Here is a 27,572-nt window from a genome sequence, read left to right as displayed (position 1 = left end):
CCCCATATGGTTAAAATGACATTTTCATTCATAAATGGATTGAAATGCAAGTGTTGGGGAAATTTGGCTATCCAGAACAACTCATTCCCCAAAGGTTTCTAATTGCTAAGATTTTATTGTAATTTATATCATTGCCAGTTAAGGGGGAGGGGGACTAGGAGTAAGAATGAGAGTGATTCAGGTCATATGGCATGGTAAAAAGGATTTTGGACTTGAAGTCATAAAACCTAGGTGCAAAGAGCGCTTGCAGCACTAGATATGTGACCAGCCATATCACTTAACTTCTCCGGGCCTCAGTTTCCTTATCTGCTAAATGGAGACAGTAATATGTGCCTGTACTGCCTACAAAACTGCTATGGAGAAAGTACTTTGTGAACATTAAAATGTCTTATAAATGTGATTAACTTTGAAATGTTAATTATTGGATTACTACCCATTCTTAATTCCTCAACTACTTAAAGAGTTTAAACTTCAAGAATTTCCTTAAACTTCCTTAGACTTCATAGCAGACTGACACAAGAAATAATATTTTCTGGGCTGCAGTTTCAGTGACCATTACATTATTACTTTTTTGGATAAATGAAATCAAGTCCAGAGACAGAATAGGCCCCTAAGCTGGAGATTCCCCATCCTTGGTATAAGTATGAAATCCAATAAAAATAGCTATTAGCTAGAATTAGCAATAATAACTCAGAATGAAATTTGATACAAATAATTGAGTGAAATCGGATCCTTTGGATGAGAGGTAATACCTTTACTTTTGTAAAAGAAATATTAGATCTTTATAGCCATTAACCTACAATAAACTGAAAATAATTTCTTTACAAATAAATGTTGAAGCTTCCCAAAAACTGTATCTCAGATCTAGAATGAGTCATTTCTCTTTTCTAGGTGCTTATTTTGCCATCCTTTGCATCCTGTTTCTTTTTCTCTCTGCTAAAGTAGCCCTATCCTTTCTTTGCCCATCATGTCTTCTAGCCAAGGATCGAAGAGTGGACCATAACTGGAGGCTCCTGCTGCCTCTGTCCTCTTCTACACTTAACGTTATTTAATTGTCACACTCTCTTCCTAACCCTACTGTCCCTTCAGAAGAGTTGAAGTTCAAAGAATTCTTGTTAACTAGGCTGACGACAGCTGTATTTCCTTCAAGTTTCCAAATATTTAGCAGCAATTTGTCCTATATTTTGTTATATTTGCTATATATTCTAAGCAGAGCTTACTCTTTATAAATGTGTATAAAGATTTACCTTTTAATCTGTAATGAATTAACTGAATGATTTCTAAAGGCATGCAAAGGAAAGATAAGGGAGAAAAGTTAAAAAAGAAAAAGAAGCAGAGATTACAATTTGTTGTTTAACAAAAAAATAGCAAATTGTGATCATTTGCTATTTAAGAGCTAAAAATAAAATGAACTAACTGAATTTAAACTAGCAATAGGAAATCAATCGCTATACACAAATTAAAGCACTGATTATTGTCTGAGAAAAACAAATTTATATTGGTAGACAGACAAATATGAAATTTACACATAAAATAACTATGACAAGTCAAAAAACTTTATAAAATTTAAATATTTATTATATTACCCATTATTGAACAATTATAAAATTAAAGAGAAATATAAATTATTGAAGCCCAAAGTAATTATTTTTTGTTCGTTCTTGATATTACATGAAACATTAGAATAAAATCATTGACCAACACAAAATAAATTAATTCGTATGATGCTAATTGAGGAGTAAGAAAATTATACCTAGTCTAGGAGGGAATGAAGTCAGAGGAGCCATGATAAGTTCAACTGATGTTAAATTGACCAGAAAGTATTCTTCTAGTTCGGGTATGTCATCCTGAAAAAGCATACACATTAGTCTTCTCATTATCCTCTCAAAGTAGTTTTGCCTGTCATAGGCTGTTTTATAAATTGTCTGGTTGATGTTCATATTAAAATGGTCTTAAGGGAAATCTAAAGTTACAAGCTTGAGATGGAAAAGACATTTGCTTTATTCTTATGTCCAAAAGTATTCATAGTAATGCTAGTTGATAGATGCCAATCAGGCCAAATAAGTATTATCAAAACTTTCTCTAAGATAGAATGTTCATAAAAAGTTTTAATGGGGATGAAAGACTGGAAAATTACATCATTCTAAATATCCACTATGAACCAGTACCATACTAAATATCCACCATGTACTTCTTACGGAAACAAGCTTAGTTCCACACACAAGGGAAATAGGAGAGATAAGATCAGGTACAATTAAAATCAGGCAAGTGAACTAAAAAGTAAAAATACACTTCTCCTTTTGCTTGGTTTTTACTCAATTTAATTCAATCAATTAAGTGCCTACTATTGGTAGAACACAGTGTTAGGCTGGGCAAACAAAGATGAAAATGAATATATCAACAGAGAAAAGGCTAAGGATTTGAATACTCTAACCCTTGCTAATTCTGTGGACAAAGGTAAGTTGCATAGTGGATGATAACAAAAGTAGTTCCTTCATCTCTCCTACTAACTGTTTTTTAATCATGAGACTTTTAGGTTTTAATCAGTAATACGGGAAGCAAAAAAGAGGTAGAAACAATTCAGAAAAACAGAGTAATGAAAGTAGATACAATATTCCCAAAAATAGGCCTCTGGAAGCAAAGGAAGAAGCTTAGACTCAAACTAAAAAGTGATTAGTACAAAGAGACTTGTCAGACAATCTACAAACTTTACAAAATATCATTTCATATACAGAAAAAGAACACCAAAATGTTATATCTTATGGTTATCAAATCCATGACAATAACACCATATTAAGTTAAAATGTTAACTCAACAAAAGTATTATCAGTGACTTCAGATATTTGATCTTTTTCATTTGTCTGTAATTTTATAAACGGAATATTCTCAAATATAATATCAATAATGTCACTTCAAATTTTACAAAGCATTTTATAGATGTTAACTTATTTGATTAATGTAATATCTGACTTGATAACATAATCATGATTTGTTAAATACAATGCTGAAATAATCTATGATTATGAAAAGCTAATTTTCAGGCTATTTTTTCTACAAAGAAACTCAATGACAGATTATGACTTCCCAGGGTTAGAATTCCCTTTACAGATGCAGGGAATAAGAAACCAGCTTAATATGCTCCACCATGCAACATGCCTCAAGCACTATATTTATTTAACAAGCTTCTAACAATACTCTACCCTAACCGTACACTCTTTCCTTTAATCTATGAAGTCTTCTAATGAATTCTTGGGACATAAAACGGGGTTCCTCCAGATCCAAGTGGGCCACATTTTCTAAAAGCTACTGCCCACTTCTTGTGGAAGAGTTTAGTAATCAAACTAAAAGGAACTAAACAAAGAAACTTAAATCAGTAACCAATTTAACAAGGTCTCTGTGATTTATATCAGCACTGCAATAGTACAGGTTTATAATCTTGCATGACAGCAAAGAATACCTAACAGAATATGGGAAAAGAAAGCATGGGAGAAAGTAAGATGTATATACAATTACGATCTTCTAAAAAAACAAGCATGGCCAGATATCTTTTGCCAACAATACAGGTAGAATATTCCATAAACTTCAGCATTGTGTGTTGCTTATTGAAATACAGCATTATAGTAAAGAATTTTACCTCTAGGATAGTAATATTGATGGCAGCTGATGTCTCTCCTTCCCTTAATATCAGGGAACCAACTACTGATATAAAATCAACTCCAGGTTTTGCTAGATTTCCATCTGTCTGATTCTTTAGACTAAGCATCCCAGGAACTGTAGCATAGGTGACATTAATAATGCCTAGTTGTATTGGTGGAGAAAAGAAGTTTTCATTATTTAAGATTTTAAATAATTATCATGTGATGTTTTTGCCCTATTAGGCAGACATCTATATGCTTTCACCTTGAGCTTCAATTTGGTCAAATTTTATGTATTTTAAGGATGTATAAATACTAGAGTTAGTGTGACATAGCGTGACATTGGGAACAAGTCTGCAGCTTAGTTCTGCCTCTGACACATATTGGCTGCGTGACCTTGGGCAAAAATTACTTAATTTCAGTCCACTAAGCAACCCTCTGAGACTGTAAGTTGCAAAACAGACGAAAGAAGGAATTTCTTCTCCAGAAGTTCCCAACACCAATGAAATCACAGGACTAGACCAAACAAACCAACAAACAAAAATACCTAATACAAGTGTTTGTACACAGAAGGCATTTAACTGAACTTATTCACAGGACCATCACTCTAGAGCTGGAAGGAATTTCAGAGGACATTGACTTCACACTGTCCTGGTTCTCTTTCTGCCTTTCTAACATCTCCTTTTTCCTGTTCACTGGCTCTTCTTTCCTCTCATCCTCTCCCTTTTAACAGAGCAATACCCCTTCTCTCAAAGCTTTCTCCTTAGCCTTCTTCATTCATCTGTTTTTAATCCTCTTTCTTGGTGACCTCATGTACTCTTCCAGTACAAATAACTATAAAATCTTTCTCCCTGATTTCTTGCCTGAATTCATAATTATTCTCTCCAAATGAGTAATTGAAATCTCCAGGAGGATGCCCTATCAGTCTCCCTGAAATAACTCATGATCTTCCCTCCACTCTTGAATTCCCTCCCTTCCCAATTTATCTTTCTTCCCTTGTATCTTCAAATATATGCAATAGATTATTTTGCCATTCCCTGAGTATAACCCTTTTACAAGAAAGTATTCTTATAACTTCAAGTGCCACCTCCAATATTTCTTTCTTGATACCCAACAGATGAAAATGATTTCTCACTCACTCTGGATCTTCAGTCCTGGTCTGTAATTTCATTGGTGTAGGGAATTCCACGTACCAGTTTGCTTAGCCACTCCTCAACTGATAGGGCATCTATTTTGTTTCTACTTCTCTGCTATCATGAAAAAAAATGCTGCTATAAATATTTATACATTTTCCTGGTAAGGCAACTCCTTCTGCCAGTAAGAAAACAAAACAAAACAAAACAAAAACAACTGCTTGGCTTGGGGGCTGTGTGATGCTGGACTAGATCCAGGTCATCTTTGCCCCAAATGGATAAAAATCTTGACTGGGAGAAGAAAGCAATAGAATATTTTAAAGAAAGCAATTCTACTTAGTGAAAACAAGTGATTACTCTAGAATCATACAGCCAGTATGTAATAGAGGCAAAACTTGAACTCAGGACTTCCTAACTCCAAAATCGGCTTTCTCTACACTACAACCTGCTACAGCCACATCTGATCTTACCAAATTTTCTGTTCTTCTGGTGCACTTGGCTCATTTTAGTTTTTATTATTATTACATTTACCTATGTATATCTTACCACCTCCATGATATTGTAAATTCCCTAAGTGTAGAGATCAAGTTGTACTTATTTCTGTACCTTTCCTAGTTCTTAGATTTTCACTTAGTAAATTCACATTTCACTTAATAAATATTAAGCAGGTTGAGAAATCTCATTCTTTTTGAGGTTAACACAAACCTAGGGATCCAAACTCTCTGTTAATGAAAAGCTGGATGGTTGTGTTTGCTTCCTGGACCAAAACAAATCTTGAGGAAGGAGCAAAATTCAAAACCCCATGTGGTTCATCACTCGCCTCCACAGTCAGTACAGCTTCATAGCCCTGGCTGTCAATTATGGCCATTCCAGCTGAAGAAACTCCTGGAAAAGTCAACAGATTACATAAAAAGTTTTGCTAATACTCTAGCTCATTTCCTAAATTCCTGACATCTTTCTTCCATTCTATCCTTTATGCTTAAATTGCTAGAAATTATCCAAAAAAAAGAAAAGAATAATATTTTTATTTTCTACTCTTCTACATTCAACATGCCACATTCCCACTCCCAGAATTTTATGGATTAGCCAATGGAAGCTCTCTCTTATTTGTAATTCCTCAACAGTTAGACATTAATTTATTCACTAGGTCTTGCTATTATTACTACTTGCAGTGGTGGTGTAGGCTATACAACAGCACTCACATACAAAACAGAGGCAATCAAGTCAAGTACACTAATATAGAAGCAACTTCATAAAGAATTTTATGACATAATTAGTAGGAATGGGACCACTTCACTTTCAGAGAAACCATTAATATTAAGCTTTTGTGAATTTGGGATTGGCTAATAATTTCAAGCTGCTCTAGATTTTTGCACCAAAAAGTTCCAGGCCTCCCCTCTAATCTGTAAAAACAGAAAGTATGAAAGAATAACCTAGGAGCAGCTAGATGATACAGTGGATTGAGCACCGGCCCTGGAGTTGGGAGGATCTGGGTTCAAATCCAGCCTCAGACACTTACTGTGTGACCCTGGGCAAGTCACTTAACCCCAACTACTTTTAAAAACCTAAACATGATGATGATAACATTTGTTTTTATACATAGGGATGATGGCCATTGCCACTTTTCTCTTTCATAAGATAATACTAAATTACAGAAATCATCATTTAATTGGAGTCTAGGTTACCTTGTGTTCTGATGTTGTATAAAATCACTTGGTATTCTTCCTTTTCCTCAGGAATATCATCATCCAACAAATGCACCCAAAATGTTTGATTTAGTGATCCCTATTCGATATAAAGAGATTGCTTGATAAATTCTCATTATCATCATTGAAAATTGACCCTGTACCTAATAAGCAGAAAATCTACTCAGTGCTAAGCTCTGCAAATACAAGGACATAATATTTGCCTTCTTGGAGTTTAAAAATCTGATTGGGAAGATGCAACATGTGAAGCCACAATGCCGTTCTACCCCTAGAATTTCAACCCTATTGTTCTAATTAGTAATGACCTCAGCCACCCCACCATATCTAGGACAAACCTTATCATAATTCATTTCACCCAGTGGCCATCTTCTCACTGGCACCTTTGCCACTATGTTCAAGTACTCTCTGTGGTACCCCTCCTTATGACTATCCTCCAAAGGATCTCCCTTAAGGATCCAGTTCAAGATCCCTTATCAAATCAACGCTATCATAGTTTTTGGAAAAGGTCTACTCTACAAAGTATCCCTGTGATTTGCTTTTCAAAAAAATAAGTTTTTCTGGATGTCTTCTGTTTCTTTAAAGATCATAGTTATCCCAAGTATTCCTCCTACTTCCTCTCCCAAAAAGCCATTCTTTTTAGAGGAAAAAAATCAACACAACTGACTGACACATTGAAAAAGTCTGAAAACATGTGCAATGTGTAACAGCTGTGGAATTCCCACCACCATGAAAGGGTTGGCTGGAGGTGTTCTCTCATATCTCTTTATTATAGTTCTGCTTGATCTTTATACTTTTTATTTTTTGGTATATAGTTGTTCTTTCTATTTGCACTGTTGTAATCACAGTGCAAATTGTTCACTTGGCCCTGCTTACTTCATTCTGCATCAGTATATATAGCTCTTTCCACACTTCTCTGTATTCACCGCACCGTATTTCCTACGGTGCAGTAGTATTCCATTACATTCATGCATCATAATTTATTTAGCCATTCCCCAATCAATGGGCATTTAGTTTGTTTCCAATTCTTTGTGATCACTAAAGAAATGCTGATACAAATATTTTGGTATATATAGGGACTTTCTTCTTATCTATGGCTTTCTTGGCAATATAAGCCCAGTAATAGAGTCTCTGGGTCAAAGGATATAGAAACTTTTACTAACTTTATTTGAATAATTACAAATTGCTTTCCAAAATAGTTGTACCATTTCACAGTTCTACCAACAATGTATTAGTATGTCTATCATTCTACAACCCTTCCAACATTGACTACTGACATTTTTTGTCATTTTTGCCAATATCCAGTAAACTCTGAGGGTTGTTGTAATTTATCATCCCTGTTACTTTCTAAACCAAAATATTTTTCCATGGTCATCCTCCGCCTTTATGTATCATCTCTCACAATTAGAATTTAATCTCCTTAAGGGCAGGCCCTGTCTTTGCTTTTCTATTTGTATTCTCAGCCCTTAGCAAAGCATGTGGTTCAGAGCAAGCAATGAACAAATGCTTTTCCAGTCCTTAATTTTTAAAGATGAATAACATTACAAAAAATATATTCTGAGTGTCGTATGAAAGACAAAGAAATAAGTGTTAGAATAATTCAGAGAGAGTGATAATGATTGAGGGCTGAGATGATAATGGGAAGGACCATAGAAAATACAAGTCATGAGGGAGGTCTAGAAAGAAAGGCAGCATTTAGAGAAGTAGTGAGAAAAGAGCAAAAAACCTCCAGGGCAGAAGTATGTGTGGCTAAGCAGAAAACACTGATTATATAAATATGGGTGGAGCACAGAGTTCATTTAGGAAAACAATGATAAGATCAGACAATGAGGTAGATCAGGCAGGGCCCCTCCAAAAAGCTAGGATTTTAATGTGTTAACTATTTAGAGTTACAATCAAAGAGATATTTTATGAACAACAACCTGACAGTAGTATATAGCATGGGCTACAGTAGGGTGGAAGGAAACCAGTTTTCAGGGATATCATTTAGGAGACTATAGCAATAATCTAGTTATGATGTAATAAGGGCCTGAGTCCAGATGAGGGCAATGGGAATGAAAAGAAAGGGATGCATCTAAGAAATATCGGTAAAGAAGAATAAACAAGATAATTATTGAGGGTGCAGGAGAGTGGGAAAAACATGAGAGATTAGTCCCAATTACAATGTATTATATTTTTATTCCAAATTTAATGTTTTCCTGTTTTTTGATGCTTTTATTTTAAAAGATCTTAAAAGACACCAGGAGTTATGAATTGGTCAAAAATGACACTTGATATCACAGAGCTATTTTACCAATTCTATATTTCTGTGGAAATAATGACCATAACCCCTTCAAGTTCCAAGAAAAAAGCAAGAACTCATCTTGCAGCTCCAAAATAATTTATTATGTTATGGTTAGGGAGGAACAAGGGGAGCTGTCAAGCTTATGTGGTTTCAAATCAGTAAGGTAAGACTCTGGGGCAACCTTAAGGTCTGCTTTGTGACCTATGAGAGAATGACCCACATAAAGGAGCTCCAGAAGTCCTGTCTCAGAGGAGTCTTCCCCATGGTATCAAAAATGCAATCCTCAGATTGCCTTCCCTTTGTTCTTACCACACATATTTGAAGGGAGGAGAGAAACCCATGATTTTTCCTGAATATTCATGTCAATTTTATATGAAGTTACCTCAAGAAATAAGATTTCTCCACTAAAGTTAGAAAAGTTATGCTCAAGAAGTTGACCAATAATTTTCCAGTTAACACTGACATTTCCTCGACCAGGGGGTGTTCTTATGACATGGAATTCCAAATTTTCTCCTAAAAATGACAAGAGCAGAATTATGTTTCCTTAATGAAAAAGCACCTTCATATTTATACTCAACATAAACAAAAGGTCTAGGCATGCATTAGGAGATTTTATCATCATTCTCCTGAACATCATACAAATGTTTTGTCATGATTTGCCAAGCTTAAAAAAATCCTAATTTTACTCAGTAACAAAAATGGTCTCCCTGAATTCTTGATGCTTCCAGTTATTTCGGCTTCAGGAATATTAATACTTTAAAGCTATAAAGAACATGCCCACATACACATCAATACATTTACCTGTGTATTAACATTCCAAATGCTAAAATGCTATTTATAACACTAAGTCAATTCTCTCTTTACTCATCACAAATTCTTAACATTGAAATGCAATGATATTTTATACAATGCATATGTGAAAATGCTTGCAAATGCCTGAAAGACACATCTCTTTGGAATTTAACTCATGTAATACCATTATGTGCATTTTAAATGTAAAAGAAAGGTATTAATATCCTCAGGAAAACTATGACCAATTTATTTATATGTTTTGTATGTCTCTAATAGTCAAGCACTGTTTTGTAGTATTAGAGAGAACATGGGCTACCATGAACAAATGAACATGAGCAAAAGCAAGCTTTGGGAGATCAAAGAGAGTTCTTCTAGGGCACAGCACTTCTAGAGAACAGTCCTATGGGATCTATTTCATAAATGTTATTTATCTACTTCATGATATCTATTTCATAAATATCTATTTCATAAATGTTAAACGATGATATTAATCATATCCTAATGAATAACTGTATTTAAATGAAATCATTTTTAAAATATGAAAAGAAAATCTGAGTGACTAATGTCTAATGAAGGAGTTATACAGTCTCATTTAACTTTAACAGCATATAAAATATACAAATCTATATATTAGATATTTGTGTATATATGTACCTGTTAATATAAGGACATTACCACTTTTTTATTCACATAAATTCTATATGTTTACAAACATTGTCTTTTTTCAAATACCTTTAGGAAACAATGAATGTTACTGTTCAATTGCTTTATGACAAACAGCATTAACAAGCCAATGGTTTTTCAAGGTGGTAAAACTGGAATCATATTGCTATTATCATAAACATTTTCTAAATATGAATTTATTAATTTAGACAATAAACACTTATTAAGTGTCTACTATATGTTGGGCACTGTGCTAAGCACTGCAGATACAAAAAGGGACAAAGAGTCCCTATCCTCAAGGAGCTCACGATCTAATGGAATAGACAAGAAGCAAACCAACTGTACAACAAGCTATATACAGAACAAAAGGGAAATAATTAAAAGAGGAAAGACAGCAGAATTAACAGGTGTTTAGAAAGACTTTCTGTAGAAGGTGGGATGTCAGCTGTAACTTGAAGAAAGTCAGGGAATCCAGATGGCAGAGATGAGGAGAAAGAGCATTCTGGGCATGTGGGACAGCCAGAGAAAATGCCCAGAGAAAAAGCTGAGGGTTATCCTTTCTTAATTTCAATTACTGAGAAATAAATGAAATAAAAATGCATAATTAAAAGTAATTATGAGCAACAGAGAGTAGAACAAGACAAAGACATCAAGAAGCTTCATAATGACTGCATATAACAACTGGAATTCATTTAATTCAATTCAACAAATATTGAGTACATATGGGTAATGCATGGGGCTTAACACTATTAAAAAGATACGTAAGTCATTGTTCCTGCCTTTGAAGAGCTTATAATTTCTTGGGGAGAGTTTAAAAAGAATACAAGTATCCATGATAGAAATCAATCAGTAAACATTTATTATGTCTTCTACATGCTAGACACTATGCTAAGCACTTTGAAAATACTGTCTCATTTAATCCTCATAACAACCCTGTTGTCTAAACTAGGGCAAACAGAGGTGTAGTGACTTGCCCAAGGTCACACAGCTGATGTGTGTAGGAGGCCACTGATTCCAGGTATGACAATCTATCACTGTACCACCTAACTTTATAGCAGTTTAAAGATTAGAAAACACTTTACATCAATTATCTCACTTGAGCCTTTCAAAAACCCAGTAAGATACTATGCATCACATTTTGCTTATTTTACAGATAAAAAAACAAAGGCTGATGAAGATTTGCCCAGGGTCAAATAGATAGTAAATATCAGAGGTAAAATTTTAACCCAGGTCTTCCGTGCTCACACTTAGCAATCTATCCACTTTGCCTATCACAGTCATGACTGAATGGAGGTTGTGGAGGGTTACAAAAATGACATCCACAGAAATCAAACAGCACCCTGAAAAAGGCGAAAAAAAATCTAAAGGAAAGGGCAGAGACATGACTTCTCTTTTTTAATGAAAGGGACAATTTTCCTACAAGATACTCTATTTTCTGAGACCATAAAATCTCCACTAAGAAAAATCTGCAGTTATGAAATAAACTAGCAAACATTCAGGTAATACAGAGTGTCAAAAGGAAAAGAAAAGAACTAGTATCACTATACTTCCCAGAAAAAAAATGACAAGAGATCTAAATTCACAGGAGGGAGACTTCCAATTAAATATATATGTTCTTCATCTCCCACCCCCACCCCAGGTGGTTCTCCTCTATAATAAAATGAAAATGATAGATTAATATTTTAGAAACAATTATAGGTATATAAATAATTCGAAAAGAAATTGTCCGTGTGAACAGTAAAGATTGAAAAGTTAAGGTTGTTCCCAGTCTTGAAGCACTGAAAGTGAGTTTAAGGAATCACATTTCAAATGTCAGGGGAAATGTGCTGGTGTGCAAATCTTTGCCTGAAGTTGATTCATGCTGTCTCTAAGAGAAGTGAAAATTTAAAATCCATCGAACATGACATGATGATTATGATCCTGCAGAGGCCAGTGATTGAGTTGAATTCCTAACCCTGATTTATAATGAAACCCATTATATATTGTTTAAAACTATACTAAAATTCATTCTACCATATTTCTAAATTTCCTACATTAAGTTTGAAAGAAAGTAATATTCACCACTGTGCATCACATTGATTGCTTTCGTACAAAATACAGAAATAAGATTCAATATGATTCAATACCATGTTATACAATAAAACAATTCCTTCTCATGAATCAAAAATTCAAGCTGAAGTTGAATGTGCACTGTAGTCCAAGTATTAAATCTAATCATATAAATGAAACAGCAATGTGAAGAATAGAAGAAATGTTATCAATGTTAGTAGTGCACATGACTCAAATTTCTACCCAATTTGATCTGTAGTTATCTCAGTAGAATCAACATGAATACATTTCTATCTCTAAAAAGAGTTTCATAATTTCATGCTTGTAAATTCACATTAGGTACATTTCTCTATGCATTATTATACATGGTATAATTGAATTATATGTACAAAATGTTGAGTATGATATTATATTTTTAGAAAGCAGAAGAATACAGCAGTATTTAAAGCATAGACAAGAATGTATGAAAATAAAGTAATAACGCATAGTTATATCAAGACATTACATCTAGAAATTATTCAAAGTTTAGGGAGAACTAAGTTGAATTAAATTACTTTACTGATGCCATTCTTCAGATACTTTTAGCACAGGTCAGAACACTGAGTGACTAGAGTGGCTTGAGTCAAAATGTTCAATTGCTATTAATTTACACATTTAAACATGTTGCACTCTTTGCATAGACTATTTGATGAATACTACATAAGCCATTATATGAAAGGCAGCTAGGTGATACAGTGGGTAGGATGCTGGATCTGGCGTCAGAAAAACCTGAGTTCAAATGCAGCTTCAGACATTTATTAACTGTGTGACTTTGGGTAAATCACTTAACCACTTAGCCTCAGTTTTCTTCTCTGTAAAACAGGAATTATATAAGTACCTACTTCCAAGGTTGTGAGGATAAAATGAGATAATATTCTTAAAGTGCTTTGTAAAGTTTAAGTGCTATATAAATGCTAGTTATTATTATGTAATATATATAACATAGGTATTATATGGCTTATGTATTTCAAAGTGCTGAAGAGTAGAACAATAAAAGGACTCTCGCCATAACCCAATGCTAACAAATCAGTGTCATCAAGGTGACAAGACCCAGCCAACTTCTATTTCTTCCCATCTCCTAAGAGATCTGCTCCCAAACCCACGATCATAATCATAGTGCATTGATGGAAGAAGTATCCATGCCAGAGAAATCACAGATTCTTAAAATATTAAATGACTGGTGCATTAAAAGGAAAGAATTACATACGAGAGCCAGTATTATTTATGGATCAAATAAAACTGTATTCTGCATAGAACTGTAGAACCGTACTCTACGTGAATCTGCAAGACGAACTTGGCACATTATTGCCTGTACACAGATAGCTGATTCTTAAATCATTACCTGATCCTAAAAAAATGCAGTTTTTTATATTCTTCTCACTTTTGCAATGAAATTGCCAAGTATCAAGATGCAAGTTGATTTAATTTGGAGTACGCCTTTTCCATTTCATCTTCTGCCATGTATGTTCGTTGCATATGATATAATAAGCTTTGAAGTTGCTTGTTTGCATTATGAACACTGTAATGTGAGGTAACTAAAGCCCCAAGAAATACAATAGGTAGGCACAATTTACTTTACAAACTGAGATTGCCATCTATGTCCAAATTTAATTATAGGAAGTCAGGTATTCCAATGACTTAAACAGGTTTTATTCATACCTGATATTAAGCTTGCCAAAACCATGAAATGAACAAACACCAGAAGCTTTCATAGATTGTATGAATGAATAATGTCCATGGAAAAAGAAAATGAATGTAGTAAACAGCAAAAAGAACTTACCTTCGTGACCAATAACAGACCTGGAGCCTGTGTGAAAGCTAACAATTCCTGCAACATGGTCATTGGCCAAAATGTTCACTGTAACAGTGTCAGAACTGGGCAAAATACGACTCCCACCTTCAGTGTAAACCAAGCTGACTATAATATTTTCATCGTCCTCAGGTTCAGAATCATCTAAAATGGTCAAAGTCACAGTCTTTTTGGTTTCACCTAAAGCAATGAAATGAAAATCACTGATTTTCAAGATCGACTCCAATTCATTATTCTCATAATTACTAGGGAGGGTCAACTCTGCTATACCAGTACTCATTCTTGAAGTAATTTTCCTTAGGCATGGATCTATGTCATTATCATAATCAATAAACCCCAGTGACTTTCTGTTGCCTCTGGGATAAAATAATTTTGCCATTATATTCCCAGTGCTTAGCACAGTGCCTGGCACATAGTAAGCATTTAATAAATGTTTGTTAAGTTGTTAACTTGACTGTATGGCTTTTAAAATCCTTCCCAGTTTTTCCCTTCATTATATATCATCCTCCTTCCTATACTTTACAGTTCAACCAAACCAAAGTTCTCTCTGTTACACACACCATTAAATCTACCTTCTCCAAGCTTCCGCAGTGGCTGTTCCCTTGCCTGGAATTCATTCTCTCCTCATCATCATTCCTTCCATCATTCGAGCCACAGATCAAGTACTATTTTCTACATGAAACCTCTCATGATCCCACCAACTTCCCAACCTTTCCACTTTCTACTTTGTAGAAAATTACCTCACTTTAAAAAATATTATTCTGTATACTTATACATGTGCATTTTGTCCTGGTGTTTCCAGTGCCTAGCACGCATCATATGCTTGATAACTGCTTCCCGTCAAAATGATAATTAAGGACAAACACAGTAAGAGAAAGGAACTGGAAGTTCTCTCTCTGCATATATGAATACGTATATGTGCATCTGTCACATATAAAATATAGTATATATTTATAGTGTAGTTTATACATATATGGCATATACGATATATAGTATATCATGTGCTGTCATGTATTGTACATACAATATATACTGTACATACATGATATAGTGAACAATATATTATGCTATGTAATATCTGTAATGTATACTATATATTATATTATATCTTGAATACATACTGTATATTATATACAATATGGTATATACATCATATAATATAATCTGATATGTACATATATGTTGCATATACCACATATTGCATATGCAATAGATCACATATGCCATACTATGAAATGTACTGCATGATATTATACAATAGTATAGTATATTTAATATAATAAAAATAACACAATTGTAATATAATTATAATTAAATATACTAATTTGTAGTACATATTATACTATAAAATATTATACTATATGATATAATGCAGTATGTTTTTAGTATGGTATATACAATATATTGTATACACTATATATATTATGCATATATATGTACAGTACATATATTATATGATATAGTGTGTCTAGATAATATGTACAACATGCACCATCCATATAACATATAGTATACAATATGCTATACAATACACATTTTTATATATGGTATAGTATGGTATATACAATACGTTGTATGTGCAATAAGAAATACATAAAACATATAGTACACACTATATAGTACACAATATACTATACAATATATAGTATATAATACATATTTATGCTGCTATATATACTACATACTGTATATACAATATATATAATATGCTACAAAATATAGCACATGAACTATATATAGTAACTCTTCCAATTCCTTTCTCTATATACAATATACTGTATTACTACATATACATGGTATACATATGTATTATATGCTGTATAGACATATATATTGTACACATATGTGCATTGTATATAGGAAATGTTACTTATGATCACAAAGACATTGTAATTCTTTCTAAAAATATGAACATAATAAACATTAACATTCACATAATGCTACAGCTCACCTTCAGCAAAAGTCAGAACATCTCCTTCACCTATAAAGTCTGCACCTTCAATAGCCGTTCCACCAACAACACGCCACTCCACCGTGACCTGGCCTAAGCTGCCCCCTATCCTCTCAATTGATAGGTGTACCACAGTTTGGGGCTGCTCTGGAACTTCCACATATCGGCCATCCTCTGATGTATTGGGACTGATACTGTAAATTTTGAATACCCCAAAAGCATCACCATTCAACATTATGACAACTGTAGAAGTATTTGGCTGTCCAATGGTTGGCTGGTTTTGGGGGCTGGCTGAGATGTTCATCAGTTCAACCTCCAGAAGGGAAATAGTGAAACTCTCATCCATCTCTGGGAAATCATCCGGAAGGATAGATACTGTGAGGTTTGCAAATTCATCACCCTCCAACATTACAGCCCACTGCCTTATCACGGGCTCATAATCGCTCCCAGCCACAGCCTGTCGGCTAAAAAGGGCAGCTACCCTTGTTGCGTTTTTCCGATAGGTCCAGAATTTGGAGCTGTTGCCAGTTGGGCTAGTCCATGTGGTCATCCAAAAACACTGGGGAATCTCAGAAGAAACAGAAACAGAAAAGGCGCTACATGCTTGCTCTTTAAGGCACAGAGCGGCACACGTGTGCTGAGGATCCACAATTGCAGAGACATTCACCCAAGTCCTTCCAAGGTGGTCTGGAACTCCTTGAGCTGGAGATTCATAAAAGGACAGGACATCTTGACCTTCCTCCATCGCAAGAGCCACAACATCAATATCTGAAGTGCTATAGTGGAGCAGCAGCTGGCCAAATCGCCCTCCGCTAAAGGGTGCAGTGACAATTAAGAGCCAAGTTAGTTCATTAGCATAATTTTACTTAAATTCTCTTGGATTCTACATGAAGAAGAAAGAAATACCAAAGAAGACCAAGTGGCTGTTTTTCACATTTCTCAAGCATGTTAAAGAACCAAAAAAATATCTAAGCTCTAAAAGTTATCATGATGAGAAATTAAGAGACTTAGGTACAAGACATTAATTATAAGTCAGTTCAACTCTCTTTTCTTAAATGTAAATTGAAGGAGTTAGATTAGATTTTCTCTAAGGATCTAACATCCCTCAGATGCTTACTACTCGTGTGACCTTGGGCAAGTCATTTAATTTTCTTAGGCCTCAGTTTTCTCATTTGAGGAAAATGAAGGGACTGACCTCTAAGATGCATTCCAGTCCTAAATCCATAATTCCATAATCTAAACTATACTGTATCCTTTTCATTAGAAATAGATGTTGGTTAATTGAATTTTCAGAAAGATTTCTTATTTAGCTGTCATAAGTGACATCAAGCAAGTCACTGGAATTGCTTCTCAAATTTATTTTTATATTAGTGCCCCCTTTTTATTACTGCATTACAATGAAACCACAAGAAAAATAATTTGAGTAAATTTTGAGGAGGAACAGTTTTTTAAAAATTTGCCTTCTGATCACAAATATTTGTATAGCTCATACTCTCAAGTTCTAAAGCATCTCAGGGGTAGCTTAGAGTTTCACCAAAGAACTGAGAGAAAAAATAAAGTTTATAAATCATAAACTACTTTGGGTTTTCTTTAACTTAGAAAAAAGCATCCATTTCGTTCTCAGTTATGTCCACTAGAAAGAAATGCCATGGTTCACTGCCATGAAAAAGCTTCCAAACAATTAAAGCTATCCAAAAGTTGAATGGGCTAGCCAGAGAGATGCTATGTTTCCCCTCCCTGGAAGTCTCCAAGCAATGGGTATACAACCACTTGTTACCTATGTGGTCATGGAGATATCTTGAACTAGCTGGCCATTGAGGTCCCTCTCAATTCTCAAATTCTGTGACTGTGAAATTACTGACTAAACTAAAGGCTTTAAAATTATACCATAAATAAGAAATCAGTGTATTGTATTTCACAAAGAAAAGGTGTGATAGGATTTCCATGTTAATAGTACTAAATTTAATCAACTATTATGTATCTTGTATATCTTGTATATCTTGGAAATCACAATAATTAAAACCAAATCATTCCAATTATTCAAGAAATTCCCACCAAAATCAGAACACTTGTCCTACAAACCTTCTCCTGACAGTAATGTTGACACAAGAACTTTTCTCCAGAGGCTCCTGGACACGGTAAACAGATTGAGAAAAGGCTACCGTACCATAGGGATTATCGTTGGCAGGTACAATAATATTTGCCACTCGGTCTAACCCAATTGTACCTCCACCAGAGGCTTGAGTTAGTTGCACCTGGATAACCTAATAAGAAAGAGTGGAAAACTTTCTTAACAGTATCCCAGTTCTAAGATCAGAGTAAGAATGATAACAGAAATACTTCAAAATAACCTAACAGTTCTGATATACTTGGTTCAAAAAACGATATTCTATAAGACACATGAAAAACCGAGCATGAAACCTAAAAGTAAATTAATTGCTCTCCCCCCCAACTTCTTAATATAACATAATCATTAATGGAGAGCTAGGTGGCACAGATCGGCCAGGAGTCAGGATGACCTGAGTTCAAATCTGCCCTCAGACACTCATTAGCTCTGCGACCCTGGTCAAGTTATTTAACCTCTGTCTGTTTCCTCAACTGTAAAATGAGGATCATATCTCACCTATCTCACAAGATTGTTGTGAGGATCAAATGAGATAATATTTGTAAAGTGCTTAGCACTTAGCATATAGTAGGTGTATATTAAATGCTTATTCCCTCCCTTTCCCTCCTCCTTTGGGTCTATCCAGAGAGTAGCATAATGCTTGGCACAGAGTAGATTCTTAACAAATGCTTGCTGACTGACTGATTGATTATTGGCTGAAAGGTTAAGTGACATGCCTATGCTCATGTCATGGACTTTCTCATGGGAAAAATATCAATTCAGATATATTATTTAATAGAAGTATATAGTCTATTCATTTTCTGCATCAGCTATTTCTTATAAATTCTATTATAGCTTATTTTTACAACAATAGAAGATGGAAGCTTTCTGACAAAATAAAATAAATGTTTAATACTTTCAAAGTTGATGGACATGATTTTTAAAAAGATTTTATGCCTACTGGCCAATCTCCAAATTACAAGTATTTTTTTACTGGTACATATAAAAAGAATTCACACTTGAAAGAAATTGTGTGGGCTTCACCCTGACACCTACTACTGACAGCACCAACATTCTAACATCCTAAATTCATAAAAGAAAAATAATATTTAGAAACATCGTTCTAAGCATGCCTCTTCATTATAAAGAAATAAAATAAATAAAATAAATTTTAAAAATAAAGAAATCAAAATTGGGAAGGTGCTTAATAAGGAGTTACAGTCTTCCTTTAATTTAAACTGATTGGCTCCCACTAAAGCCAAAGGAAGTACAGATGCAATCAAATTAAAATTTAATATGCCACAAATGGAATAGAAAGAAAAAAAGCATGGCTCATATATTCTAAATACTTAATTACAATGACCAAAGTCCACATATACCTTACAGAAGCTCTATGCACATACGAATTAGTAAATTGTTGATAATACTATACAATCCCTTAGGGAGTTATGCTTTTATTTTTTCAATGAGGCTGAGGACCTCATATTCCATTACTATATTTAAAATGTCCTTTTGTAAAATGATATGTCAAACACATTATTCAAATATAATAGCACCAGTTTTCCTACATTTGTGCTCTAAAATTCATAAGACAAAGTAACAGAAGTTGATTTACAGTGTCATTCTAGACTAGCTCTTCCTCTCACCTCTTCAATTTCCGGAACGTCGTCAGCCAGGACCTCTAACAACAAGGTTTGAATGGTTTCCCCAGGGGCAAAGGTCACATTACCTGAGACAACTCGCAGGTCGCCAGTGGCAAGTTCTCCATTAATGGTGGCAACCCATTGAACAGTGACATTGCCGAGTGTCCCAGAATTGCGAATTATTGGCAGGTTTACCTTCACAGAATTGACCTCAGGCTCCTCTACTATAAGTTTAGTAGTCTGAAAAACTGAAGCGTGAAGCACAGTTAGTTTGAAATACACAGTGAAGCTGAGTCTGTAATGAGTTATGGGTAAGGAATCGACCATCTTTCTGGTCTTTTCCTATTTGGGATTTTTCTGCTACTTTGGGTATTTAGGGCAGTCTTGATAGCTAAACACTGCACAAAAGGGAATGCTGCCAGAGTTACCAAATAAACCACTCTGTGGTTTCTTTTCTTCTTGTGAGTGGAAGATTTTGTAAGCAGAGAAGGTCCTAACTTCTTTCACTACTAATGGCAATCAAGGCAGGACTGCACCATAGCTGTTCAGCGGGTAGTCAGTAAGGACCCAGAATGGGCTCCCACCTACTTATCAAGGACACTTAAACCGCACTTAAAATATCAATAGAAAAGTGAAAGGTTCAGTTCTTTGATTCCATGAAAATGAAGGGAAATCTGTCATATAGCACATTTCATCTCATCAGTTCCCACCACATACAGAGTCTAAAGAGAGAAACAGAGTGATCAAGTTTACCAAATAATCCATATGGATCGTCAGAGGCCTCAATAATGATGATTGCCTCTGTTAATGCCCCAAGTTTGGCTCCTCCAGTTGTTTCATTCAGCAGCTGCACTAGAAAAGATTCTTCCAGCTCAGGGTATATATCATTAATGATATATATTGGCACAGCTTTACTGGTTTCACCTTCTAGCAAGACCACATCTGATGAGGCTATACTGTAGTCTTCACCTACCAAGTCAAAAATCAATATACATACTTTTAAATTCTTTGAACCCAAACAAATGAAGTTAAATATCTTGAGAAAATGTGTCTATTAATTTACAAAAATCTTAGTCATAGGATCATACATCTTGGAAGGGACTTTAGAGGTTATGACATAAAACCTCCTCATTTTACAGATAAGGAAACTGAAGTCTAGAAAGTTTCATTAGGAGTCCTTAACCTTTTTTGTGTCATAGTCTCTTCTGGATATCTGGTGTAGCCTATGGAGCCCTTCTCAGAATTATGTTTTAAATACATAAAATAAAATGTATAAGCTTACAAAGGAGGCCAATTATACTGAAATACAGTTGTCATAATGTATTTCTTTAAAGTTCATAGAACCTAGGTTAAGTCATTTGCCCAGGTTTCCATCACTAGTAAGTATATGAGACAGTATCTGAACCCAAGTTTTCTTGACTCCAAATCCGAGGATCTATCTATTACACTACCTACAAACAGGCTTTGTCTAATAGACTCCCAAAAAAATTTTTTTAAAAGCTCTAATGATCAGATCCTATAAAAGTCTAGTTCATTTTTCTACCTTCAAAAAGAGAGAACCATTTGTAACTCTTTATATATGATCAATTACTTACTCTTCAGATTTCCATTCCTACATCAAACTGGATATGAGATAAAAAATACAGAAACAGAATTCTGATCATTCTAGTAAGATTAAATGTATCAATTTTGTTGCGGTGGAACCCTACACTTTAAACTGAACTCTAATTCTTACAGTAAAATCTTTTAAACTGGTTTTTAAATGCCTAATACTAATAATAATTCCATACAGTATATGCCTGATTTAAAAGGAAAAAAAGAAAATTCTTTTATTTTCAGAACAATTTTACTCCAAATTCAAAAATATCATAACAATTTACTATACTAAATGAGAAGGATATAACTGCTACTATGCAGTGCCATATTCCAATTTTTTATTGCATATCCTATCAGTAAAAGATATTTGAGCTTGTATCACTAATAAATGTATATGAATTTATTCATAAATTATGTCGTGTACTACTATGTGATTTAGTCTATGTACCCCAAAACAAATATGGCTCTAGAGGAGTGTTTTACTCAACAATTATTGCCCTTGCTGCAAAGTCTGACTTCCAAATAAATGCCTACCACAGACACAAGGTGACTTAGGAAGCAGGGGATGGGTACGCTGGGGGTGGAGGCAGAAATTCTCCCACTGGAACCTGTACTACTGCTGCTTGATATCTATTAGATTATATGGGTTACACTGGCAGCCTCAGGGGCTGCCAGTCAAGTTAGCAGGGGGGTAGGGGTTGAGAGCTACTCTAGGAGACAGACACAGAATGAGAGAGTGTTAAAGAACAACAGAAGCAGGGTTCATGTACTTGGAGACAAGCCCCACAACTGGCTAAGGCAGGAAGGGTGAGATGTGACCTATCTTCCCATCCTCTGACTGGCTGACCATAATTCTTGGAGACATTCCATGGTTCTATCTCACCATCTCCATTCTGCAGAACAATAACTCAGTATTTTACAATTGGGAACAATATTCCCCAAATTTCCCAAGTTCACCTTAAAAAGGTATCCACAAGAAGGTTCCATTCCCCTATAACTTAACTAAGCCTATATTCTAGAGAAAGCTTTCAGTTCACCACATTTTTTTCATTTAAAATTCTTTTCATTTTATCTTAAGTTCTGCTGTGCTTCGTACCCCAAAGCATTTTTAATTTTGTCAGAACCTTTAAAATGTAAAAAGAAAATACACCAGGATCAACAGAAATTAACCTATATTTTTAATTAATTTATTTATTTTTAGTTTTCACCATTCACTTCCACAAGATTTTGAGCTGCAAATTTTCTCTCCATTCCTCCCCTCTACCCACCCCAAGATGGCTTGCATTCTGTCTGATTACCCCTTCCCTCCAACTGCTTTTCTTTCTATCTACCCTCCCTTCTATTACCCTCCCCCCATTCTCTTATCCCCTTTCCCCTTCTATTTTCCTATAGGGCAATATAGAGTTCTATACGTCATCAACTGTACATCTTATTTCCCAGTTGCATGAAAAAACAAATTTTTAACATTTGTTTTTAAAACTTTGAGCTCCAAATTCTCTCCCTTCCTCCCTCCCCACCCACCCTCATTGAGAAGGCAAGCAATTTGATATAGGTTATACATGTGTAGTCATCCAAAACACTTCTATGATAGTCATGTTGTAGAAAACTAACTATATTTCCCTCCAACCTATCCCACCCCCAATTTATTCTATTCTCTCCTTTGACCCTGTCCCTCTTCAAAAGTGTTTGCTTCTGATTACCTCCTCCCCCATTCTGCCTTCCCTTCTATCATCCTCCCTCACTTATCCCCTTCTCCACTACTTTCCTGTAGGGTAAGACAGATTTCCATAACTAATTGAGTGTGTACATTATTCCATCTTTAAGCCAAATCCAATGAGAGTAAGGTTCTCACCTCCCCCATTCCCCTCCACTGTAAAAGCTTTTTTTGTCTCTTTTATGTGAGATAATTTACCCCATTCTACTTCTCCCTTTCTCCTTCTCCCAGTATATTCCTCTCTCGTTCCTTAATTTTATATTTTTAGATATTATCCCTTCATATTCAACTTACCCTGTGCCCTCTGTCTAGATAGATAGATAGACAGACAGACAGATAGATAGATAGATATAGATAGATAGATTCCCTCCAACTATCCTAATACTAAGAAAGGTCTCGTGAGTCATAAATATCATCTTTCCATGTAGGAATGTAAACAGTTCAACTTTAAGAAGTCCCTTATGATTTCTCTTTCCTGTTTACCCTTTTATGCTTCTCTTGAGTCTTGTATTTGAAAGTCAAATTTTCTATTCAGCTCTGGTCTTTTCATCAAGAATGCTTGAAAGTCCTCTATTTCACTGAATGAACATTTTTCCCCCTGAAGGATTATACTCAGTTTTGCTGGGTAGATGATTCTTGGTTTTAATCTTAGCTCCTTTGTCCTCTGGAATATCATATTCCAAGCCCTCCAATCCCTTAATGTAGAAGCTGCTAAATCTTGTGTTATCCTGATTGTGTTTCCACCATACCTGAATTGCTTCTTTCTGGCTGCAATATTTTCTCCTTGACCTGGGAACTCTGAAATTTGGAAACAATATTCCTAGGAGTTTTCCTTTTGGGATCTCTTTCAGGAAGTGATTAGTGGATTCTCTTAATTTCTATTTTCCTCTCTGGTTCTAGAATATCAGAGAAGTTTTCCTTGATGATTTCATGAAAGATGATATCTATACTCTTTTTGTGATCATGACTTTCAGGTAGTCCAATAACTTTAAAATAATCTCTCTTGGATGTATTTTCCAGGTCAGTTGTTTTTCCAATGAGATATTTCACATTGTCTTCTATTTTTTCATTCTTTTGGTTTTGTTTTATAATTTCTTGATTTCTCATAAAGTCATTAGCTTCCATTTACTCCATTCTAATTTTTAAGGAATTACTTTCTTCACTGAGCTTTTGGACCTCCTTTTCCATTTTCCCTTTTTAAGGCATTCTTCTCCTCATTGGCTTTTTGGACCTCTTTTGCCATAAGGTATTTTTAAGGTGTTATTTTCATCAGTATTTTTGTGATCTCCTTTAGCAAGCTGTTGACTCATTTTTCAGGATTTTCTTGCATCACTCTCATTTCTCTTCCCAATTTTTCCACTACTTTTCTTACTTGGTTTTCAAAATCCTTTTTGAGCTCTTCCATGGCCCAAGACCAATTCATATTTTTCTCGGAGGATGTGGATGTAGGAGCTTTGACTTTGTTGTCTTCTTCTGGTTGCATGTTTTGATCTTCTTTTTCACCAAAGTAAAATTCTATAGTTTGAGTTTTTTTCTGTTGTTTGTTCATTTCCCCAGCCAACCACTTGATTTTTTAACTCTTTGTTAAGGTAGGACTCTGTACCTCCAGTGTAGAGAGTATACTATCCCAAGCTTCAAGGGTTTTGTGCAGCTGTTTTTGGAGATACTTCTAGGGACCTGTAAAATTCCTTCTTCTGAGGTGGTATGATCAAAGGAGATGTGCTTACTCCTCTCTTGGCCTGTGTTCTGGTCTGTGAGTGAGCACAGGCACTCTTTTCTGCCTTGGAACTATGAGGAGGATTCTCTTTTCGCAGCGACAAAGTCCTCCACACCAGTGGTCCTCTTCACCCCAGGACTGTGACCCAGATCCAAGCACAGGGAAAGCAAGAGAATCCTGCCTCAGCATCAGCAAAGAGATCCCTGCAATGTCCCTCTAATCAGCTGCTCGATCCCCCCACCGTCTGTCAGCCAAGAGTTCTGTAAGCAGCTGCTGACACCATCAATACCCCGGGGGCTGAACCATGCTTCTTTCTCACCCAGGTCTGACAGACCTTTCCCACTGACCTTCTAAGTTGTCTTTGTCATTTTGGGATTGAAAAGTCTGGAAACCACCACAGCTGCCAGTGATTCAGTCCCAAGGCCTGCTCCAGGTTTTGCACTGGACTGCATTCCTCTCTCAGACTGGTGCAACAGACCTTTCCTGTCGACCTTGGAGGATGTATCGGGCTATCAATTTGTTTTACTCTGTCATTTTGTGGGTTCTGTTGCTCTAGAATTTGTTTAGAGTCATTTCAACAGGAATTTGGAAGGGTTTAGGGGAGAGCTCAAGCAAGTCCCTGCTTTTACTCTTCCATCTTGGCTCTGCCCCTTGAAATTAACCTATGTTAACATACTTAAATTTCTTCTTTATTTAGGTGGATATTTGTTCCATCTTGATTGTGAAGACTGTGGCTTCTTTATACAAACTTCCCAATATTATATAACTACTGATATGAAAATATTTGACATTTTCATGTAAATGAAACTTATAATTACATGTACTGATATTAAAATTACAAATAAAGATTAGGAACATGATAGAGCTGGAAAGGACTTCAGTGGTCATCTAGTCTAATTATGTGCCTTTGCTTGAACATCTCCAATGGGGAATAGTGGTGGCATTGAAGGAAAAAGTGCCTTCTTCCTCTCAAAGTATTCCATTCCAACTTTGGTATGGCTTTAATTACTATCCAGGGCTGTCAATTCAGCCCACTAAGACCAAGCTGAACAACATGAACACCACTTTCATTTGACAGCTTTTCAAGTACTTGAACTCTCAATCTAAAGATCTCCTATTTCTTCAACCAATCTTTAGACATCATAAACTCAAGACTCTTCACTATCTTGATTTTTCTTCTTTGCACAATTTCAAATTCTCAAAGTTTTGCCTAAAAGTTGACACCCAGAACTGAACATAGTACCATAGATAAGGTCTGACCAGGGCAGAATACATATCTAATACCTCCTTCTTCTCAGGAACTATGCTGTAAAAATGAGTACCAATGATTTTACACACATTCTTCCCATGCACTAACGGACATAATCAGTAATTGATTCCAGACCAACAAACAGCCAGTTTTTCAGCAATATGACTGATTTCAACCAATCTCTATGAGACCCTGGCATCAAATGAATGTGTGAACTCAAGACAACTAATACAGGCAGGTAGAAATTAATGGAACCCCTTTTCAAAGCATCCACATACTCCTATGGATTGCGCACAGGGTGTACAAGCAAAAGGTCTGTATTTGAATCTGAACTTGGTTTCTAAGCAGTCATATATATTAACATAAGCAAACTGTTTAACCCTTTCCAAGCTTCAATTTCCTTATTTGTAAAATGGGATCAGTAAAACTTGAACCATCTCCCTCATAAAAATGTAAGGAAAACACTTTCTAAACTGTAAAGGTGTGTGTATGTCTAGCAAAACAATTTTTTAAATTATTGTTATATGGTGGTAGTGGCAACAGCTTAATTTTGTTACAATAGTAAAGACCAGCAGAGGAGTAAAGGTGGATTGCTCCTGGGAATCTGGGGGCTAATTATCTGGAAATTTAGTATGTACAAAAACATCATATACCATTAGCAAAATGCCATGAGGATGGAGGTTGAAGGCCCTCACCCTGGCTTTTCCTACCCCTCAGCCTAACTTTACTCTTGGTTAGTTCAGCTAATTCTTTACCAATGACTGTCACATCCACTTTACTGTTTTTCTGTTTTCTAGATTTTTTAAAAATTCATAGCACCAGGCTGATCATTCACTTTCAGATAGATGATTGACAGATAGATAGACATCTTTGAAAGTGCCAAGCCAAGGTTTTTCAGTCCTTTGATTTCATATTAGCAGGAGTCTCATCAGTGCAGAAAATAGCTTTAGGCAAAAATCCCTTTCAAAGGTTGCAAGGATGTTGCTGGGGGAGAGGAGGTAGCCAGTTCCCTAAGATTAGATTAGAAATGAAAAATCTGGTCTGTGTGAATTAAAGAGCTAATGCAGACTATTGTCTGTTTTCATGGTCTCTGCTCATAGACAGGGAGAATAAAAAAGCACAGAAAACAAGCCTGTTGCCAAGCATTAAGATCCCACCACAGCACTTGTTTTTTTCTATTCTTTGCCAGTCATTTACACATGAATCTCACTTCAAGGACGACCACAAAGAGGTCACAAAACAATTCTAATAATGTCCTATCTACTTTAGAGTTAGATATACACACTTTTGATCATTATATAAAATGCTTTTGCTCAAAAATGACTTCTCTAATTCCCACTAACTTTATGGAAATTTATTGTCACAAATGTATGATGTAAGATACTTATTTTCAGTGACTGAATGTGCATTTTTCATTACTGTAGCTGACTTTTCTGACTATTACATGTGTATTTCTGTGGCTGCATTTATCAGAAGCAACTATAAACTGC

General features: G+C 35.2%; 1 protein-coding gene across 1 annotated transcript in view; it reads right to left on the bottom strand.

Moving 5' to 3' along the window:
* ADGRV1 (adhesion G protein-coupled receptor V1) overlaps positions 1–27,572 on the bottom strand; it is a 727,941-nt gene that overhangs the window by 593,425 nt on the left and 106,944 nt on the right. The window contains exons 30-39 of the mRNA XM_036763404.1: positions 20,560–20,775; positions 19,810–20,054; positions 18,142–18,323; positions 16,060–16,871; positions 14,079–14,288; positions 9,138–9,268; positions 6,454–6,553; positions 5,474–5,653; positions 3,635–3,798; positions 1,754–1,847 (exon numbers count right to left, since the gene is read on the bottom strand). Coding sequence (XP_036619299.1) covers positions 1,754–1,847; positions 3,635–3,798; positions 5,474–5,653; positions 6,454–6,553; positions 9,138–9,268; positions 14,079–14,288; positions 16,060–16,871; positions 18,142–18,323; positions 19,810–20,054; positions 20,560–20,775 — 2,334 coding nt within the window. The remainder of the gene's footprint in view (positions 1–1,753; positions 1,848–3,634; positions 3,799–5,473; positions 5,654–6,453; positions 6,554–9,137; positions 9,269–14,078; positions 14,289–16,059; positions 16,872–18,141; positions 18,324–19,809; positions 20,055–20,559; positions 20,776–27,572) is intronic.

This window comes from Trichosurus vulpecula, chromosome 1 (genome assembly GCF_011100635.1).
Source record: "Trichosurus vulpecula isolate mTriVul1 chromosome 1, mTriVul1.pri, whole genome shotgun sequence".
NCBI classification, from domain to species: Eukaryota; Metazoa; Chordata; class Mammalia; order Diprotodontia; family Phalangeridae; genus Trichosurus; species Trichosurus vulpecula.
This window is presented reverse-complemented; position numbering and strand designations above follow the sequence as displayed.